Source organism: Entelurus aequoreus, linkage group LG05 (genome assembly GCF_033978785.1).
Source record: "Entelurus aequoreus isolate RoL-2023_Sb linkage group LG05, RoL_Eaeq_v1.1, whole genome shotgun sequence".
Lineage (NCBI taxonomy): Eukaryota > Metazoa > Chordata > Actinopteri > Syngnathiformes > Syngnathidae > Entelurus > Entelurus aequoreus.
Window position 1 is genome coordinate 82,728,054 of NC_084735.1, and position 21,935 is coordinate 82,749,988.

Below are 21,935 nucleotides of genomic sequence, written 5' to 3' on the forward strand. Positions count from 1 at the left end.
ATTTTAGCTGCTTGATATTTCTGATTGATTATACAGCTTTACGGAGCTTACCACAGAAGTAAACAAGGTATAAGTCGAACTTTCACACACTCTTAAAATCCAATTATTGTAATTATTAATTTGATATATAAATTATATTACTATAATACCGTAATTTCCGGACAATAGGCCGCTACTTTTTCCCCTCGTTCTGGTCCCTGCGGCTTATACAAGGGTGCGGCTTATTTACGGCCTGTTCTTCTCCGACACAGACGAAGAGGATTTCGGTGGTTTTAGTACGCAGGAGGAAGACGATGACACAATGATTAAAGACTGACTTTTCATATACCGGTAGGCTGGTTATTTTCATAACGTACAGGCGAGCACTTTGTATTACTTTGCACCGTTGTATTATTTGTACTCTGCACAAATGCTGTTCGCCATGTCAAAGATGTGAAAGTTTGATTGAATGATTGAAAGATTTATTGTTAATAAATGGGACGCTTTGCGTTCCCAAACAGTCATCTCTGTCCCGACAATCCCCTCCGTGGTAGCAGGAACCCCTATACACTACGGTAATTACACATCAAAACCCTGCGGCTTATAGTCGGGTGCGGCTTATATACGGAGCAATCTGTATTTTCCCCTAAATTTAGCTGGTGCGGCTTATAGTCAGGTGAGGCTTATAGTCCGGAAATTACTGTATATATAAGAATACCGTATATATATTAGGGCTGCAACTAACAAGTAATTTGATAATCGATTAATCTGTCGATTATTACTTCGATTAATCGATTAATACTCGGATAAAATAGACAAACTACATTTCTATCCTTTCAAGTATTTTATTGGGAAAAAAACAGCATACTGGCACCATACTTATTTTGATTATTGTTTCTCAGCTGTTTGTAAATGTTGCAGTTTATAAATAAAGGTTTATAAAAAAAATAAAAATTACAATTTTTTTTTTTTACAAAAATTAAAAATAAAAAAAGCCTGTGCGCATGCGCATAGCATAGATCCAACAAATCGATGACTAAATTAATCGCCAACTGTTTTTATAACCAACCAATTAATCGATTAGTTGTTGCAGCCCTAATATATATATATATTTTAAAAAAAAATATATATATATACTGTATATGTTTACATGCAGCCAACTTTCGGCCCTCAACCAAATTTATTTTTGCCCAATGCTGCCCCCAAGGCAAAAACTTTGGACACCCCTGTTTTAGCATGTTAATAAAGAGATAGTTATTTAATAATTTCCTTAAGTTTGCTTGTTGTACAGTACTGTATAGCACTTTCCATTGTGTTCAAAGTGTACAAACCTGAACTAAAATAGGGACTTTTGTTAAGGCTGGAACCCGTTATCCATATTTAAATTTTTTCTTATGAAGACATTTGCTTCACTATACAAACTTTTCGATTTCGGACCCTGTTCCACAGTATTTGCTTTAAAGCACATGTATGTATTTTCGCATTGTAGATTTTCCCATTCAATTAACACTAGTAGGCCACTCTATTAGGTACACCTGTACTGTATAATGAGACGGGGAACATGAGTTCAGTTAAAGTCCCAACAATAGTCACACACACACTCGGTGTGGTGAAATTATCCTCTGCATTTGACCCATCCCCATGTTCACCCCCTGGGATATGAGGGGAGCAGTGAGCAGCAGCGGGGGCCACGCCCGGTAATCAATTTGGTGATTTGACCCCCAATTCCAACCCTCGATGCTGAGTGCCAAGCAGGGGTACAGTATATAAAATACTAGTATTATTAATAAAGAATACCAAAATAAAACAAAAAAATAATGGTGAAATCTACAAAAAGTCCACAAACTGATTTTTTGAAATTATGTTGTAAAAAATATTTTTTAAGTAAAACAAAAGTAGTTGGTATATTTTACTATTAAACAAAAAAAGAGTAAAGATAGGCCTTTCACATGCGTGTTTTGTTAATATCGTTTTAAATAAAAAACGTATGAGTGTGTATATGTATGCATATAAATGTATACATGTTCACACAATCAATTCTCAATAGAAACTATATTACAAATCATAATAGCAATCATCACCTCCCTGACAGTAAATCATCTGTATTGGATCTCATTAGTTTTGTGCAAGAGTTAGCGTTCCATAAAACATTTGATTTCCCCTTACGGTAACATAAAGGTTATCCTCCATCTTGAGCTCCTCCAGGCTGCACAGGCACTCGAGAGGGGTGACGTCTTCCATCTGGTTGTCGCTCAGGTCCAGGCGGCGTAGCTTGGGAAGCTCCAGGTTTTTGGGCATCTCCTGCAGTCTGTTTCCAGACAGATCCCAGCTCTCCAGGGACCAAAGGCGGGACAGCAGCTTGACCGGTAAGTCTGCACATTTTAGCCCCAGATTGGAAAGACTGTAAAGAAATACATCGTTAGTAGTTATCCTGTTGTCACGTTAAGAGAGTGTGTGCTTACTTTAATGTTTTGATGTCTTCAAGTTTCTTGCTTTTCGGAGAGCCTTTCTCCAGGAGAAGTTTCTCTGTGATTTTCTCCATTGTTTCTCTGGAGGGAAGAGATTACTTTTGAAGACGAGGTCAAGTCTAACAAAGAGACTGACCACACTCTTAGACCACATTTACATGAATACACATTAACGCAGTATCAGAGTAATAGTAAAGCCAAAATACATGTGAACAAGATACAGAATAGCTTGTCATAGTTAATCAATCCTCTTGTTTACTTGCTTTGTTCAAGAAATCTGCTCAAAGTAGTTTATTTCGCACATGCATACAATTACAATATATCATCTATTTACAGCTTCTCATTACGACATGGTCGAAAAGTTGTACAAAATTTTCCAAACAATTCAATATTTGTAGAAATGTTGAACTTTTATGTGGCATCTTGTTGAAATTATCTTGTTTACCTGGCCAAAGGGGAGCAGGGACTAGGGATGATGCTCGAAACCGGTTTTCCCGGTTGTTCGATAAGAAAAGAACCGAGTCCTCGGACTCGAATCCCTTTTTGAGAACCGGTACCCGTTATCGAGACCACTACAGTAAAGAAAAAGAGTTGGTTCTTTATTCGAATCCCTGGGAACGAATCCCGTCCCGACAAGAAATGCCCCGTGGGACATCACAAGAAATGACGTCACGTAGATCAGTCATTAGGCGCAGATGGGGAAAGCAGGAAAAAAATGGACCGGAAAAAGCGCTCCAAGGCATGGCTTCATTTTACCAAAAAAAACGAGGAAGCGACAATATGCAATTATTGCCAGGCTTCGCTCTCGTGTAAGGGGGGGAAGCACAACAAGCGTGTCTTCGACACGTGTTGAAGCAGCGGCAGAGACGACGAAGAACGCCCCTCTTCTTCTGCCAGCTGCCCAAGTCCCCGCTACAGTGGCGGTGACGCCGGTGAGTAACTAACGTTAACTGTTGCCGGTTAATTTCCATATCTGCTCACTTGTAGTAACGTTACCTCTTATGTCAACCAGGACTACAGTAATGTTAGCTAGACTAACGTTACCTAAGCATAGTCAGTGGCTAACGGTAACGTGAGCCTTTTTGTATGTGTCTGATAACGTTAACGTTATCTTGTAGCCTACACCACGACAGAGTTTGCAAGTCTGTCTAATAAACTAGTGCTTTCTTTATTTCTTTAGTTTATTTGGAACATGAACACACTTACAGTATAATACATCACAGTTCCATATCATTTCACTTTACAGGAGTAGGAAGAAGTAAAGCTTATTTAATCCTACCCCTTTCCCACTTCATAGTGTTTACAAATATATACATCATTTACTGACCTTTTTATAATAAAATATCTGTGAATTAGTTTATACAACAGTTTTGTAATATGTAATTAATTAATTCAGTCATTATTAATATACTGAGATGAAGAATATCTTATTTTCAATAAGGTTGAAAGTATTTCTCTTAATTCTTCTTCTTTGTAAGCACTATTCATTTGAGCAACCTCTTAAACTGGATCATATCAGTACAATGTTTAACTTCTTTACTTAATCCATTCCATCATTCCACATCATTTTAGCTGTTTGCAATTTTACCAAATCATCAAACTTTAATATTTTTGACTCAATAAATAAAGTGTTTGTATGTTCTCTATATCCAACATTATGTATCAGTCTATTTAATTTTTTTTGTAACACGGTTAACGAATGTAGTGCACATTTGTAGTTATTTCCCCACATTTCTGCACAATAACTCAGATATGGTAATACTATAGTAGCGAGCAGTAGAGAATGTGAAGTGATTTGTTAAACCAAATATTGTGTGTTTTTTTCCATATACAACAACCTATCTGGACTCGATAAGAGAATCGATAAGGAATCAGTTCGATAAGAGGATTCGATAATAGGCTCGAAGGGACCCTCATCAAGCTTCTAGTTTTCTTCTTTAAACACGCCTACATTGCGTAAGTAATACTTTTAAACCTGATGCTACAAATAGGATATAAAGTTAGACTATATTTATAATATAACATCAGTTTAGTTTAGTTTATTAAGGATCCCCATTAGTCTACACCGCAGTGGAGATTATTCTTCTTGAACGGGACGGTATAGCTCGGTTGGTAGAGTGGCCGTGCCAGCAACTTGAGAGTTCCAGGTCCGATCCCTGCTTCCGCCTTCCTAGTCACTGCCGTTGTGTCCTTAGGCAAGACACTTTACCCACCTGCTCCCAGTGCCACCCACACTGGTTTAAATGTAACTTAGATATTGGGTTTCACTATGTAAAAGCGCTTTGAGTCACTAGAGAAAAGCGCTATATAAATATAATTCACTTCACTTCCTGGGGTCCAGGCTAAAAACATCACACAATCACAAAACAAAAGATTACAATGCAGTACGGCATGATCAATAATAAAATGTTGTAATACAAAAACAGAACAAAAAAAAACTAAACAAAAAAAACCCAGTAACTTCGAGTTTACATAATAATGTTCATACCAAAGATAAAAAGAGCAATATAAAAAAAAAATATACAAATAAAAATATATATATATTTTAGCGGATTTAATAGATTGTATATATATCAGTGAACATTAATGAAGGCTAGCTAAGGTAACACTGTAAACAAGGGGCTATGTTTATGTTAGCTAGCCGCCATAAAAGCCGTCAACTATTTGTATAGTAACAATATAATGTATTACACTTAAGACAACAAATTCAACATTTTTCAAGATACGCATCACAAAACGAAACTTTGGGTGCCAATAAAAGACATTAAGTGTACTTACGACAACTCCTGCGTGGGTCGTGCACTCACCAACTCAACAGAAACTTTCCCGGGGATTTGCCCTACTTCCGGTGGGCGTGGTTTAAGTATTTTATTGGCTTTTTTAATTTTTTTAAACTAAAACCTTTATTGAACTCGGAGTGCCAACACAACTAACACAACTGCTTAAAAACGACTTATAAGTTAGTAAATAAAATATTTTAAGCATACACACATTTAATAAAAAATTGCAGCGGTATCTTGACGTGCAACACGAGCTGTCCGCTTGGGTGCGGTGTCGGTCTACCCGAACAGTGTCGCTACACGTCCAGGTTTTTACAGAAGAAGATGCACAGGAACGATGCTTCCGGGTGCTTCTTGCGCTTGCAAAGGTGTTCGGAGTTGTCTTCTGTGTGAGCCCTTTAAAAACACTCACTTACAAGAAGATAAGGTAAATAAGTAATTCTTCCTGCGAGTTGTATTTATTGGACATATTTGTGGTTTTGTACTTACAATTTAGCCTTCAATAGCAACTATGGACGCTATCGTGGGACAAGGGCTGAGGCGATACTGCAACTGTCGGTATCGAACAGTTTCTCGCACAATAACTGTGACGCGGGAAAACTAAACACTTACATATTTTAGATCCTACTGTTTCTCTGTCCCACATATTGTAGTACAATACCATAGTGCTTTAATGACTAGCTCACAACTAACGCACTAATCGCTAGCTGACAGGAAGTGCGCTAATCGCTAGTTGACACTTAGTGTGCTAATCACGAGCTGACGAGTGGTTTGTTAATCACGAGCTGACAACTGGCGCGTTAATATCCAGCCGACAACTAGTGTGCTAATCGCTGGCTGATAAATGGCACATTAAGCTAGCTGGCATCCAGTGCGCTAATCGCTAGCTGACAACTGGCACGCCAACTGCTAGCTGATAACTGGTACATTAATCTAGCTGGCATCGAGTGCGCTAATCGCTAGTTGACACTTAGTGTGCTAATCACGAGCTGACGAGTGGTTTGTTAATCACTCGCTGACAACTGGCGCGTTAATATCCGGCCGACAACTGGTGTGCTAATCGCTGGCTGATAACTGGTGCATTAATCTAGCTGGCATCTAGCGCGCTAATCGCTAGCTGACAACTGGCGCGCCAACTGCTAGCTGACAACTGCCACACTAACCGCTAGTTGACAACTGGTGCGCCAACCGCTGGCTGATAACTGGTACATTAAACTAGCTGGCATCTAGTGCGCTAATCGCTAGCTGACAACTCGCGCTCCAACTGCTAGCTGACAACTGCCACACCAACCGCTAGTTGACAACTGGTGCGCCAACCGCTAGCTGACTACTGGCGCACAAATTGCTATCTGACAACTGACACGCCAATTGTCAGCTGACAGTGTGCTAATTTCTAGCTGACACCTAATTTGCTAATGGTTAGCTGATAACTGATGCGCTAATCGCTAGCCGACAGTGTACTAATCGCTAGTCGACAACTGGTGCGCCAATCACTACCTGACAGTGTGCTAATCGCCAGGTGACACTTAATGTGCTAATTGTTGGCTGACACTAAATGTGCTAATTGCTAGCTGACACTAAATGTGCCAATTTTGATTGATTGAAACTTTTATTAGTAGATTGTACAGTTCAGTACATATTCCGTACAATTGACCACTAAATGGTAACACCCGAATAAGTTTTTCAACTTGTTTAAGTCGGGGTCCACGTAAATCAATTCATGGTACAAATATATACTATCATCATAATACAGTCATCACACAAGTTAATCATCAGAGTATATACATTGAATTATTTACAATCCGGTGGGTGGGATGAGGAGGGTTTGGTTGATATCAGCACTTCAGTCATCAACAATTGCATCATCAGAGTAATGGACATTGAAACAGTGTAGGTCTGACTTGGTAGGATATGTACAGCGAGCAGAGAACATAGTGAGTTCAGATAGCATAAGAACAAGTATATACATTAGAAATACATTTGATTATTTACAATCCGGGGAGGTGGGATGTGGAGGGGGGAGGGTGTTAGTCAAGGGTTGAAGTTGCCTGGAGGTGTTGTTTTAGTGCGGTTTTGAAGGAGGATAGAGATGCACTTTCTTGTACACCTGTTGTGAGTGCATTCCATATTGATGTGGCATAGCTGACAACAGATGCGCTAATCGCTAGCTGACAGTGTACCAATCGCTAGCCGACAACTGGTGCGCAAATCGCTAACCGATAAACTGGTAGAACCAGTAGTTGCGCCGCTCATGATAGCTGGCAACTGGTCCGCTAATCGCTAGCTATCTTAAATACTCACATTGGTACAATATAATTGATTCATGATTTTATTTTAAGGTTGTAAGATGATTTGAATGGGATAACTATGCCACTGCTATTTCTAAACTACTTAAAAACATTTACATTTGTGGAAAAATGGCCTGGAGAATATGAAAAAACGATTTAAATAATGCCTAATCAACCTAAATTTTGATGCATTTTGTGGACAAATCGCAGATCCCTGTAGTGATGGGTTGATGAGGCGTCATGAAGCGTTTCGACACATTGCAAAACTGTATTGATACTGTGTCGATACTGTGTCACTAAATACTGACATCTGCTGGACATTAAAAATCCCTACAGGTAACCTATGGACCGACTCAACTGACACTGATTTTATGACCTAGTATATACAATAATATAAACCAAGTTATTGTATTTCATTTAGGATTATTTCATATCTTCATTTAAATAAAAATATATTTTTATCTTGTTTAGATGCAGTCAATAAATAATGTAAACATGTATCATAACATGGAAATCTAAGAGAACGTGTTGTGAATGAGGATGCTTGTGGACTGGGAATTTTTTTATTTATTTTTTTACACATTTTTATTTAAAAAAAAACGTTTTTCCAACGTATTACATTTTGGACGATTTCTCTTCTTAGTTATTATTTCTCGGGCTGTAGAAAAGACCCGCTCACAGGGCACAGAGGAGGCGTCAGTGCGACACAGTTCGCGTATCGATCACGTGAACGAAACAGCTCATGATCGGTCACGTGACTTTCTAAAAGCGGTACGCGAACCGACACAGGGTTTTGCTCTATGAGCTTGACGCATGCACCGATGCATCGGTGTTGCCGGACCCATCACTAGATCCCTGTTAAAGACCTCTGTTGTAATGTAATCTTGTTATTGTGTATGGCAATGATGGTTGATGCCATACCAAGTAAATACAGGGATAGTGTTGCCGATGCTGACATTTTTTTATATTTTAATAACATAAATCTCACAAAGTGCTACAATAAAAACTAAACATTTTGTCTTAAATTTGTTAATCATAAAACACAGGACAAAGGTTGTATGGCCGACTGTACGTTTGCCAATATTTGAGGTAATTGGCAAAAACGAGTGTATTTTATGAGAAACATAATCGACCTAATGTCCATGTAGGTTGTGCACCTTTTCTTCTACGATCCCGAGAGAAAGCTCGCCGTCCGCAAAGATGCAGAGCCTTCGTCTTTTGCCTTTCCCGGGGTGTTCCTGTGGGAGAACTTCCTATCAGAGGAGGAGGAGACAGAGCTGATAAGCAGCATGGACCGGGAGGTCTGGAATCCGTCCCAGTCTGGCCGCAGGAAGCAGGTACAGAATAGATCATGTGATCGCAGAATAGTTTGCATTGGTTTCACAGTTTGCAAATATCACTGTCGCAGGACTTTGGCCCAAAAGTGAATTTCAAGAAGAAGAAGGTGCGCCTCGCCAGCTTCAGCGGACTCCCCGCTCTGAGCAAGAAACTAGTCCTGCGAATGCAGCAAGAGGCCACCCTGGCGGACTTCCAGCCCGTGGAGCAGTGCAATCTGGACTACCACCCCGGGCGAGGCTCCGCCATAGACCCCCACCTGGACGACGCTTGGCTGTGGGGGGAGCGCCTGGTCACCGTCAACATGCTGTCCGACACCACGATGACCATGTCGCTGGAGCGGGGTCTCCCCCCGTTGGGACCGGGCGAGGAAGTGAACGTCGCTTTGGCGCTCCCGCGCAGGTCCTTGGTGGCGTTGTACGGAGAGGCGCGCCACCGCTGGAAGCACGGGATCCTCCGGAAGGACGTCAACGGGCGCAGAGTTTGCAGCACCTACAGAGAGCTGTCTGCAGAGTTCTTGCCCGGGGGGCCGCAGGCGGAACAGGGGGCTCGGCTACTCGACGTGGCTTTAAGCTTCATGGGAGCTCCGGTTTAAACGCTGCAGATACTCTCCGAACGAGCAACTGAGATTAAACATTGAACACTTCTATCGTTGAAATAATAAAGCATTTTTATACATGTTGTGCAACAAGAACCATAACTGAGTGTGTACTTTACATCAGGGTTCTGAAATGTTTAACCTCAGGGCCTGGGGCCCACTCAAATATCAACATTGAATTAGTAACCTTACTCTTGATTTTAGTCATGATTATATCTAACCTACTTACAGTTAACAACCTTGTCAAATGATATTCATCCACGTGGTAATCACAAAGATTATTTAACACAAAAACCTTAGGCCAGTGGTTAGGCAACCCAAAACGTTAAAAGAGCCATATTGGACCAAAAATACAAAAAAAAATATCTGTATTTCAATTAAAACAACAGATAAATACAAACATTTAAAAAACACCATTTATATATATTTTTGGTGGATATTTTTTTGAATCATGACATGTTTGATGCCAATATTCATATTTTTGTACACTTACTGTTTTTGTGTTTCAAAGGTTTTTATGATGATTTTTTTTTAGATTTCAAACTAAAGGCAGGAGCAATGGTTTGGGGGGGAAAAAAGTTGATAATAAAAACCTTTGAAACCCACAAAAACAAAAGTGTACTAAAAATTTAAATATTGGCATCTAAAACAAGTCATGATTCAAAAAAAATATCCCCAAACATATTGTATTTTTTCAATGTTTGTATTTATTTGTTGCCAAAACTTGTTTCGGTGCCAACAACTTTTTCTACAATGTGGTTTTTTTTTCCGATTCTAAATCTTACTGGCAGTGTTTTAGCTCCATCCCAGCAGGCACAAGACATTGATACAAGGTTAATACATGTCCTATAAAAAAAACATAGCAAAATAGTCTTATTATATAAAGTATGTACCGCTACTATGATCGGACAATACCGGTATCAGCTAATATTCAAGGCTCCAGCATTGGTATCGGAAATAAAAAAATTGTACAGGGACATGGTATTTATTTTTATGATAACAATTATATATATATATATTGTTGAAAAATCTAATAATTTGAGAATACATGTAATTGCATACAAATCTGTTTTTTCCACCAAGCTAGGAACACATACTTTGACACACATTATTTCCAGGCTTTCACGGGCCTCTTAAAATGATGTGGCGGACCAAATCTGGCCCCCGTGCATTGAGTTTGACACATATGATTTAAAATATATATATTTTTTAACTAAGTGCGACCGGAGCTCATTTGCGGTCCGCAGTTAGTTTTTATCAACACCTTCTGTAAATAAAATGAGATAAGAAAAAAAAAAAATCCTAAAAGGGTGTAAAGTTGAAGTGTTGATTAATACTAATATGTCTATGGATGTTATCATTCATCAGGTTATTTTCAGAGCATTGTTTAGGCTCTTCATCACTTCACTCTCATAGATTTAGACTGAACAGATCTAGTTTATAAATTGATACTAATAACATAAATAATAATAATAATAAAATAAGTCATCTATATATTTTTTTCTTTAAATACTGCACTTTGATTATGTCAGATGACCTCTTGTTCTTAACTGAAATAATAGTAATATGATAGGTTGATTGCCTCCAAAAAGATGGATGGATGGATGTATGTATATTATGTCATATTCAGTTCAGTTTCAGTTTATTTGGAACATGCATACGATACAATGTAATGCATCACACAATTTCCGTTTTTTCCTTACAGCATGTCCGAAAAGGAGTAGGAAGAAGCAGAGCTTATTTAATCCAACCCCTTTTCATCAACAGCCATACAGGTCACACTGAGGGTGACCGTATAAACAACTTTAACACTGTTACAAATATGCGCCACACTGTGAACCCACACCAAACAAGAATGACAAACACATTTCGGGAGAACATCCGCGCCGTAACACAACATAAACACAACAGAAAAAATACCCAAAACCCCCTGCGCCCCCCCCCCCCACCTCAACCCCGCCCACCTCAACCTCCTCATGCTCTCTCAGGGAGAGCATGTCCCAAATTCCAAGCTGCTGTTTTGAGGCATGTTAAAAAAAATAATGCACTTTGTGACTTCAATAATAAATATGGCAGTGCCATGTTGGCATTTTTTTTCCATAACTTGAGTTGATTTATTTTGGAAAACCTTGTTACATTGTTTAATGCATCACAACAAAATTAGGCATAATAATGTGTTAATTCCACGACTGTATATATCGGTATCGGTTGATATCGGAATCGGTAATTAAGAGTTGGACAATATCGGATATCGGCAAAAAAGTCATTATCGGATATCTCCAATTGAAACTTTTATTAGTAGATTGCACAGTACAGTACATATTCCGTACAACTAAATGGTAACACCCGAATAAGTTTTTCAACTTGTTTAAGTCGGGGTCCACGTTAATCAATTCATGGTAAATATCTAAACATCTGTAAACATGTTCTGGATAAACTTCAACCATAACATAACCATATGTTCATTTATTTTGCTTTATTTTGAAGGCGTTGACCGGATATCCTAGTTTACCCCACCCCGTCTCTCCGCGTCTGCTGCTCGCTGACTTGACGTCAGGAGGAAAATTGCTACCACTCACAACCTGTTTGTTAGTCGAGAGCGACACTTTTATTATTAGCTCGGTTGGCTTTAACTCGAAAGGAGAAGTGGTCGTTAAACTGGCAGACGGCACGTCAGAGCGACGAGCTCGAATGCTGAGGAAAAGGACGCAAAGACTCGAAAAAGGGTTTTGTTTTTTTAACATCCCTCAATGTAGCTTGTTAGCTCGCTAGCTAACAGCTAGCTAACACTGCGCCTTCCTCTTCCTTCTGCTTTTTTTTTTTTTTGGTGTGCATGCTAGTTTTTGTGTGTGCATGCTAGATCCCCAGCAGCTTGTAGGGCTAACCAGGGCCCGAAGGCGGTGTCAGGTTTGAACATTCATCCCGGGGCTGTCAACCGGACTAACCGTCCCCCGGTCACCGAGTAGAGTTAATGGCCGGAAATCCGAGGAGGGGCGCGGGTCTCATCGGCTTGATGAAGGACGCCTTTCAGCCCCACCAGCAGCCTCCGCAGCCCCCGCAGCCCGCTGTGGTCGACAAGAAAATGGTGGAGAAATGCTGGAAACTCATGGACAAGGTAGTGATGACATCGGGCCCTCACTAACTATTCTCTTACACACTTTACAGTATACATTAGGGCAGGGTTTTTCAACCACCGTGCCGCGGCACACTAGTGTGTGTGCCGTGAGATATTGTCTGGTGTGCCGTGGGAAATTATGCAACTTCACCTAATTGGTCCAAAAAATATTATTTGCAAATCAATAATTATAATCTGCAAATAATATGCCGTTGTCTAGTGTCTGTGCTGTGTAGAGCTCGGCAGGGTAACCATGTAAAACTCCATATCAGTAGGTGACAGCAGGTAGTTCATTGCTTTGTAGAAGTCGGAACGCGTTGAAGATGCTTTGTGGTGATCCCAATATGCAGAGCACAGCGGGAGACAGCGTGCAGGTGAAAAGGTATGTTACGATTAAACCAAAAATGAACAAAAGGCAAGTCCCGCTAGGAAAAGGCACTGAAGCATAGGCATGGCTATGCAAAACGAAAGTAAAACTGAACTGGCTACAAAGTAAACAAAACCAGAATGCTGGACGACAGCAAAGACTTACAGCATTCACAAAGTGGATCCGTACATGACGTGACATTAAACGATGTCCCCACAAAGAAGGAAAGCGTCCGCACAACCGAAATAGTAGGGGTGTAACGGTACACAAACATTTTGGTTCGGTACGTACCTCGGTTTAGAGGTCACGGTTCGGTTCATTTTCGGTACAGTAAGAAAACAACAAAATATAAATTTTGGGGTTATTTATTTACCAAATTTACAAAATCTTCCACTAAAAATATTTTTCTTAGTGGAATATTTGATGTGATAGGTCAATAATTCATAATAACATTGATTTTGATTCAATATTATGTTTTGAGCAATGACAGTTTGAAAGTGAAAAAAAACCAGCTTTGTTTTATTAGTCAACATTGCAACTTTTTCTAAATTACATTTAACATTTAAGCTTTTTTATTTCACTTTTGTTATGTTTTTGTTTATTTTAATAGTATTTTTAGAATGTGCCGTGGGCCTTTAAAACATTAGCTGTGGGCCGCAAATGGCCTCCGGAGCACACTTTTGACAACCCTGCTATAGATAATATAAAATTAAATTTGATAAATCTATGAATAAAAAGCAGAGCCTGGCGACACATGCACGTTTATCATAACTCTCTCGTTCTCTCTGTCTCTGCCCCTCCTTCATGAATGCTGCGGCGCGCACAATTTGTTTTGTTTTTAACCCCTTCTTAACCCTGAACGTACATTGAAAATACACGCAACCCTAACTCAAAATGCCGGACATTTGAGGCATTTAAGAAACTCCGCCCTGACAGCTCCGCAAAAGAGGACATGTGCGGTGAAAAGAGGACATATGGTCAGTCTATCATAGCCCGTTAGCTGCTAGCATGCCGTGTGTTGTGCCTCGGTGTGCATTGTTTACACAACGTACGTTACGCTACTTAATATGTCTTTGTGGAAACTCGTTCGGTACACCTCCGAACCGAACTGGAACCCCCGTACCGAAACGGTTCAATACAAATACACGTACCGTTACACCCCTACGAAATAGTCTTGTTTGCCAATAGAAAGCAGGTCAGGAAATAGCACTGGAAGGAAGGCGTGAAGCTGCTACAGGAAAGCGCCAACAAAGCAGGAAGGGCCACCAAAATAACAGCGCAAGACAGGAACTAAAACATACACACAAGAAAACAACAACAAACTCAAAATAAAGCACGACAACCTGGTGGAGTTAAATTTTTTAACGTTTTCTGCTGGTGGTGTGCCTCCGTATTTTTTTTAAGGAAAAAAATGTGCCTTTGCTTTAACACCTTACCTTAATGATTAGTGTAAGGTTGTATTTGTGCCTCATTCCTGTGAGAACCCTGCATGCGACCGAAGCATTAAGGAATGGGACTAGCCAGGGCTAGCTGTAGTGTGCTCAAAAAAACCACCAGGTGGCATCTGTGAGCATATAATGCCATATCATCTCTTTCTCCTTCGTACTTATGAGGTCGGTAGTGCATTATTTACTCACGGTTAAAGTGAAGGATAAAGCAAAAATACAACCTTATCTACTGTACTTAAACTTGTGTCCTGATAATCCTCTCAATCGCATTATCGTCTTAATTGTCTTCCACTGGCATGTTGCTTCCAACTAAAAACAAAGATTGTACAACTTTCTGCTACCCAGTCAGCACTTTGATAGCTTGTAAACAAAGCTAATTGCATTTCATTAGTCAAGGTTTCCACAAAAGAGGCTCACCTACTTTAATTGTTGGATAAAAGAGAAGCCTGTTTTAGACGTTGGATGGAGAGAACATGCAATAGTAGGTCAGTTTTGGAATTTTTTATGTGACCTGTATCAGATTTTTTAATGTCAATTTGAACAGTGCAATTCCGAATTTTCCAATTCCAACCCAGGCCTTTTTTTACACTGTTTACACTGGACACCAAATCTGATGTGTTACAGATCGGATATTTTTTTGCCAGTCGAAACACGCCAAAGTGCTTCAAATCTGATATTTTCGCATCAAATTACACTGAAGGCCGAAGTGGACCAAATCTGATTTTTTTCCCAGCTGACCGTTTAGATTACAAGTAAAATTTGATCTTTATTAGACTCCAGTGTAGATGCGCACAGGCCCCAATTTGGCCCTAATGTGGCCTTGACGTCACTTGCATGCGCAGTTCGATAAAATAAAAACAAAGAAAGATGACTGAAATCCATAAACGAACAAGGAAGTCCCTACTACTACTTTCCAAAATAAAACCTGCCACACCTTTTTTTTTTTTTTTTTTTTTTAACGTGAATTCAAAGTTGCATATATATCTATATTAGTGTAATATGTTTAGGATGTTTGTAATCTTTTTATGGCTGTTAAGTAGAGGAGACAGGAACATTAGTGTGGATCTACATCAGCAATATTTTTCAGCTCACTCATGTAAAAAATGTATGCAATGTAAGTAAAATGCAAATACGGCACAGCCTACACATCATTTCCTGTCCTTCAACACTTGCTATTTCTTACATATATTATTTCTTTTATACATATAGTACAGGCCAAAAGTTTGGACACACCTCATTCAATGAGTTTTCTTTATTTTAATGACTATTTTCATTGTAGATTGTCACTGAAGGCATCAAAACTATGAATGAACACATGTGGAGTTATGTACTGAACAAAAAACAGTGGAATAACTGAAATCTTGTTTTATATTCTACTTTCTTCAAAATAGCCACCCTTTGCTCTGATTACTTTTTCACACTCTCTTGGCATTCTCTCGATGAGCTTCAAGAGGTAGTCACCTGAAATGGTTTTCACTTCACAGGTGTGCTTGAAGCTCATGGAGAGAATGCCAAGAGTGTGCAAAGCAGTAATCAGAGCAAAGGTGGCTATTTTGAAGAAACTAGAATATAAAACATGTTTTCAGTTATTTCAGCTTTTTGTGTTAAGTACATAACTCCACGTGTTCATTCATAGTTTTGATGCCTTCAGTGACAATCTACAATGTCATGAAAATAAAGAAAACGCATTGAATGAGAAGGTGTGTCCAAACTTTAGGCCTGTACTGTATATATATATGGAAACATGGAAACAATAATTTACTTCAAAGCATATATTTTCATATTTTCATCATCATAATTTAAAAATTTTTTTTAATAGAGTAGGAGATTTGGATTGTTAAAAAGAGGGTTGTTTGTGGCACATTCTTTTTTACCCTTTGGGAGGATTATGACTAATTCTTCAACTAAACGATATGAAAATATATAAACATCCCATTCCAGAAAATCTATTCTGATCACTTCAAATGAGACACCTGGAAACAGTCATTGAGATGAGGATAAAAGGACCATCATGCCACTCTGAATTACCAACCAAAAATCAAAATGCACATCGTTTACCTTCTGTGTCTCTGTTTGTGTTAATAGAACAGCAGAAGTGTGCGACCACGACGTGAACTGCAAAGCGACTGCATGTGATCTGCTGCGTTTAGCCATTCTGGGCCGTTAAATGCATACGATTTCGGTTTGACCGTGATCATTAAACTATGTGACTATTTAATAGAACATACAGTACAGGGCAAACGTTTGGACACACCTTCTCAATGTATTTTCTTTATTTTCATGACTATTTACATAACTCCACATGTGTTCATTCATAGTTTTGATGCTTTCAGTGACAATCTACAATGTAAATAGTCATGAAAATAAAGAAAACACATTGAATGAGAAGGTTGTGTGTCCAAACTTTTGGCCTGTGCTGTACATATACTGTATAATGTAGTGTCTATTAATGAATATTTGGTAGATACTGTCAGCTCACACACACAACACGAACGAGCAGCTGTCGAATAACTTCAAGAAAATAACATCAGGGTGGTTATAATAACAAATAAACAAAGTTGTATCTATGGATTATTATTCATTCTGGATGGTAGAATAAGAATAGGAGGAGTGCGCATAATTTCAAGAGCGTAAAAAACACTTTCACGCAAATTGGAGACGAGGGCCCTAAGTGAGCAAAACTCTCACCAAATGTGAGCCAACCAGGCGATGCATAGCAGCAGCCAACAAAGCTGAGTAATCAAAAATAAGTGTTAAATCTCTCACTCTCCCCGTTCCTGAAGTTGCTGCCTATCATCCATTGCATGAATTCGCTGTCTTTTGCTTTGACTTCTCTTTATTATGTGCATAAATGTACTTTGGGGTAGGGGTTGCGGGACTTCAGGGGCCGTACTTATCAAGCTTCTTAGAATTACTCCTAAGAAGTCTGCTAAGAGTTGACTTAAGAGTAAATAAATTCTTCGCTGAAAGCTGCACTTAAAAGTTAGTTATCAAGCGTCTTACTCACACTTTCAGCGAAGTGTAGGACTGAATCTTAAGTGTCACACTCAGAGCTGAATTACGACATTACTATGTGCCGTAAACGGAATTTTAGGTGACGTCATTTCTGTGTCCATAGAAATGACCAATCACGGAAGGGAATCCGTTGTCTAAGAATAAAGAAATATCTTGGAAATATTTAAGTGGACAATGGGAGTGTATATTTTGACAATAAACTACAAAATAATACAAAACAAACTAGTCCCCGCCGGCACTCACGCTACCGCTCCCTCTCTTCTGTCGCCCACACACTCACTGACGTCACTCACCTCACGGCCACACACATACGCTACTGTCATAACATTTTCTTTCCAATTCATTAATTAGGCAACTAATTTGAAACTGGTGTGGGTGGCTCTATATCAGGGGTCACCAACCTTTTTGAAACCAAGAGCTACTTCTTGGGTACTGATTAATGCGAAGGGCTACCAGTTTGATACACACTTAAATAAATTGCCAGAAATAGCCAATTTGCTCAATTTACCTTTAACTTTATGTTATTATTAATAATTAATGACATTTACACTTAATTGAACGGTTTAAAAGAGGAGAAAACACGAAAAAAATGACAATTACATTTTGAAACATAGTTTATCTTCAATTTCGACTCTTTAAAATTCAAAATTCAACCGAAATAAAGAAGAGAAAAACTTAAAAAAATAATTTATGGAACATCATTAGTAATTTTTCCTGATTAAGATTAATTTTAGAATTTTGATGACATGTTTTAAATAGGTTAAAATCCAATCTACACTTTGTTAGAATATATAACAAATTGGACCAAGCTATATTTCTAACAAAGACAAATCATTATTTCTTCTAGATTTTCCAGAACAAAAATTTTAAAAGAAATTCAAAAGACTTTGAAATAAGATTTAAATTTGATTCTACAGATTTTCTACATTTTCCAGAACAATTTTTTTGAATTTTAATCATAATAAGTTTGAAGAAATATTTCACAAATATTCTTCGCAAAAAACAGAAGCTAAAATGAAGAATTAAATTAAAATGTATTTATTATTCTTTAAAATAAAATAAAAATATTAACTTGAACATTGATTTAAATTGTCAGGAAAGAAGAGGAAGGAATTTAAAAGGTATATGTGTTTAAAAATCCTAAAAACATTTTTAAGGTTGTATTTTTTCTCTAAAATTGTCTTTCTGAAAGTTATAAGAAGCAAAGTAAAAAAATTAATGAATTTATTTAAACAAGTGAAGACCAAGTCTTTAAAATATTTTCTTGGATTTTCAAATTCTATTTGAGTTTTGTCTCTCTTAGAATTAAAAATGTCGGGCAAAGCGAGACCAGCTTGGTAGTAAATAAATAAAATTTAAAAAATAGAGGCAGCTCACTGGTAAGTGCTGCTATTTGAACTATTTTTAGAACAGGCCGGCGGGCTACTCATCTGGTCCTTACGGGCTACCTGGTGCCCGCGGGCACCGCGTTGGTGACCCCTGCTCTATATATACCAGCCCACTGCAGACACATGCAGAAATCAACAAGGAATCGAAAAGTATTAAATCTGTGACAAAAATAATATCCGCTCTGTCTAAACGATACCGTTTGATCAACTGCTCGTCATAAAAAAACAACAACATTGTTCCGTTCCCTGAACGTTCATGCACGTCTCTCTCGCCTCAGTGCCATCCCCTGCTGGCAACTCCTAACCACTTAAGACACCTCTGAAGGTCTCTTAAATATCATGGAGAGTAGGAGTGATTCTTATACTTAAGAACGTTGATAAAAAGCTTTTATTCTTAAGTTTGAGAGTAGGACTAAATTTTGCAAATTCTCAGGACTTAAGTGTAAAATGGCACTCTAAGAAGCTTGATAAGTACGGCCCCAGATTCTTTAAAGTCGACTCAATCATGAGGATGGTCAAGTCAACGTCAATTTGTCGCTGATAACTTCATTTATATTTTTCCCCTGTTATAAATAAAAATACATGAGGAGGAAATCCTTTACATCAATGTGTATTCACTGACAACAGACATGTCATGCACAGGAATAACACAGAACCGCAGTTCTAACAACAACAAGCTATAAATCTCTAAACCCTAAATACCACCGAGTGCATGTTCGGTACTGCCGCGGAGACGAGGCAGGTTTCCAGACTCGTCATTGTGTCAACTTCCACCAGCTGCAACAGTGGACACCAAGCTGGTTCGGACCGCAAGGCTTCTATTTTTACTGGATGTTGGAGCAAATCCGCAGCTATTTCATACGGATTAGGCTGACTGGACAAAAAGTACAACACATTAAAAAAAATTAAGCCGGGCAATTTTCAGAAGGAAACGTTGTGGTTACTTCGCCCACATCAGTGCAACAAAACAAGTACCGTGTACTGCCAAAATCATGTGAGTCCACGTCAGACTCAAAAGCTCATTGTGGCGCTTAAAGGGGCGCTGTTATGATGGGGTTTTTTTTTACATTTAAAATACATACTTGTGGTCTACATAACATGTAATGGTGGTTCTTTGGTCAGAATTTTGCATAGATTATGTTTTACAGACCATCTTCAAGATGCTTTCTGACCATCTCTTCAGAATGAGCCATTTTGTGGGCGGTCCTATTTACGTGCCTCCACTTTGACTGCATGTAAACCCCGTCAGACGTGTTGTAGTTTTTAGCGCTTCCATATCAAGGCTACTAACAGATATAACTTAGAAATAACTATGCCAGGACGATTATGGCAAAATTCCCATCCATCCATCCATTTTCTACCGCTTGTCCCTTTTGGGGGCGCTGGAGCCTATCTCAGCTGCATTCGGGCGGTAGGCGGGGTACACCCTGGACAAGTCGCCACCTCATCGCAGGGCCAACACAGATAGACAGACTACATTCACACTCACATTCACACATTATGGCCAATTTAGTGTTGCCAATCAACTTATCCCCAGGTACATGTCTTTGGAGTTGGGAGGTACCCGGTCCCGGAGTGAACCCACGCAGTCACGGGGAGAACATGCAAACTCCACACAGAAAGATCCAGAGCCTGGGATTGAACTCAGGACTACTCAGGACCTTCGTATTGTGAGGCAGATGCACTAACCCCTCTTCCACCGTGCTGCCTATGGCAAAATTAATAATCACAATTATTTTGATTGATATTGAAATCCCGATTAATACCACGAATATTCATTACTTGAAAATGTGAGTATCATACCACTGAAACAAATGTGAAAAAAACGAAAATATGTATTTTTTCAATTTTTTTATTATTCCACTTATTTTACTATCATGGAGTATGTGCTTTTCGTGTCATTAATAGAATTGTATAAAATCAATCAAAATGTATTTATATAGGTCTTAATCACAAATGTCTCAAAGGGCTTTACAAACTTACAACCACACCCCCTGATCTAAACCTACAAAAGCTTGTTGATTAAATGCAAAAATCCTCACATTTATTGGTGCAATACATCTTTGGACAATTTTGACCAGTATTTTAGGTCAAAGCATAATAATTTGGTAAATGTATTAATTGTTTTAAGTACATCATGCTGGTGCGAGGTACCTTTTTGAAATCTTTATTTTGTTAGCGCAGTCGGACGGGATGTTGCGCATAGTGCTTTTATTGTGAAGTGTGCTGTTCTGAGTTTCATGCTGACGACTTATAGCTGTTTATAAAAAAAAAAGTTGCGACTGCTGTCTTCTGCTCTTACATCGCTGATGTCGTTCACAACAACACAAGCAGATAAGATTTGTTGTGGGAATAAAGATTGTTCTTGTTAGCTTTAACTTTGTAGTTTAGATGGTGTTTCAAGTGGCCCCCTTGACTTTGTTTAGTTCAGGCTGAAGCGATTGACTATTTCGGAATATTTTGCATTTCTTCTACATTGTCAATTCTGTGATTCCGTCCGTCGTTACATTAATGTGGAAATCATACGGCCTTAATTTTTTGGTTGAGTTTAGGGATTATTGGTGAGATTCCAAACGTCGAGCACAGCGATTCTCAAACTGCGGGGCTCCATTTTGTGGTGCGCCAAAGAATCACTTAATGAAATATTGTAATGACGTGACTCGAGCCATTATCAAAGGTTTATCAGCCTTTAACGGAAGTTGTTGCAATCCGACTACTGTAGGTAGTAGTCGACGGAAAATTAAACACTCAACACACAAACATAACCGTCTTACTCCATCATTTCTAATCACTCAACACGCGTGACAACCAAATGTTCCCCACATTATGCGCCCTTTCCCAGCCAATGAACAACACACAGAACACATGTAAACAAAGAAAAACATTAGTAGAGAAGGCTGCACAAAACGAGATGCATTTAACAGGTAAACCACAACATTTGTTAAACATTGAATAAACTACAAGTGGAACATAACATAACATAACAGGACCCATTCCGTAGCTATATAAATAAAATGAACAAATGTTAATACATCAAATACTATCCAAAATATCTTATCCCCTGATTTTATTTTTCTATATTCAAACACAGTATTACTGTTCTGTGTATAATGTTACGGTGGCCAAAAATATTAAATATACTTGTTTAATAAAA

General features: G+C 38.7%; 3 protein-coding genes across 7 annotated transcripts in view; 2 read left to right on the top strand and 1 right to left on the bottom strand.

Moving 5' to 3' along the window:
- Positions 1-21,935, bottom strand: part of lrwd1 (leucine-rich repeats and WD repeat domain containing 1) — a 68,260-nt gene that overhangs the window by 16,989 nt on the left and 29,336 nt on the right. For 3 of the 5 annotated variants that reach the window (XM_062049054.1, XM_062049050.1, XM_062049053.1), the window contains exons 1-3: positions 5,226-5,310; positions 2,442-2,528; positions 2,146-2,380 (exon numbers count right to left, since the gene is read on the bottom strand). In XM_062049054.1, the coding sequence (XP_061905038.1) occupies positions 2,146-2,380; positions 2,442-2,521 (315 nt within the window). In that variant the 5' untranslated portion in view covers positions 2,522-2,528; positions 5,226-5,310. Of the gene's footprint in view, positions 1-2,145; positions 2,381-2,441; positions 2,529-5,221; positions 5,311-21,935 lie in introns of those variants that run through there. The other 2 variants (XM_062049052.1, XM_062049051.1) reach the window with 2 other exon arrangements.
- alkbh4 (alkB homolog 4, lysine demthylase) lies at positions 5,488-10,136 on the top strand. The gene is made up of 3 exons (XM_062046553.1): positions 5,488-5,654; positions 8,664-8,852; positions 8,924-10,136. The coding sequence occupies exons 1-3, from the start codon at positions 5,565-5,567 to the stop codon at positions 9,443-9,445; spliced, it is 801 nt and encodes a 266-aa protein (XP_061902537.1). The 5' UTR covers positions 5,488-5,564; the 3' UTR covers positions 9,446-10,136.
- LOC133651105 (E3 ubiquitin-protein ligase CBL-like) overlaps positions 11,995-21,935 on the top strand; it is a 35,158-nt gene continuing 25,217 nt past the window's right edge. Inside the window, exon 1 of the mRNA XM_062049049.1 lies at positions 11,995-12,563. Coding sequence (XP_061905033.1) covers positions 12,420-12,563 — 144 coding nt within the window. The 5' untranslated portion in view covers positions 11,995-12,419. The remainder of the gene's footprint in view (positions 12,564-21,935) is intronic.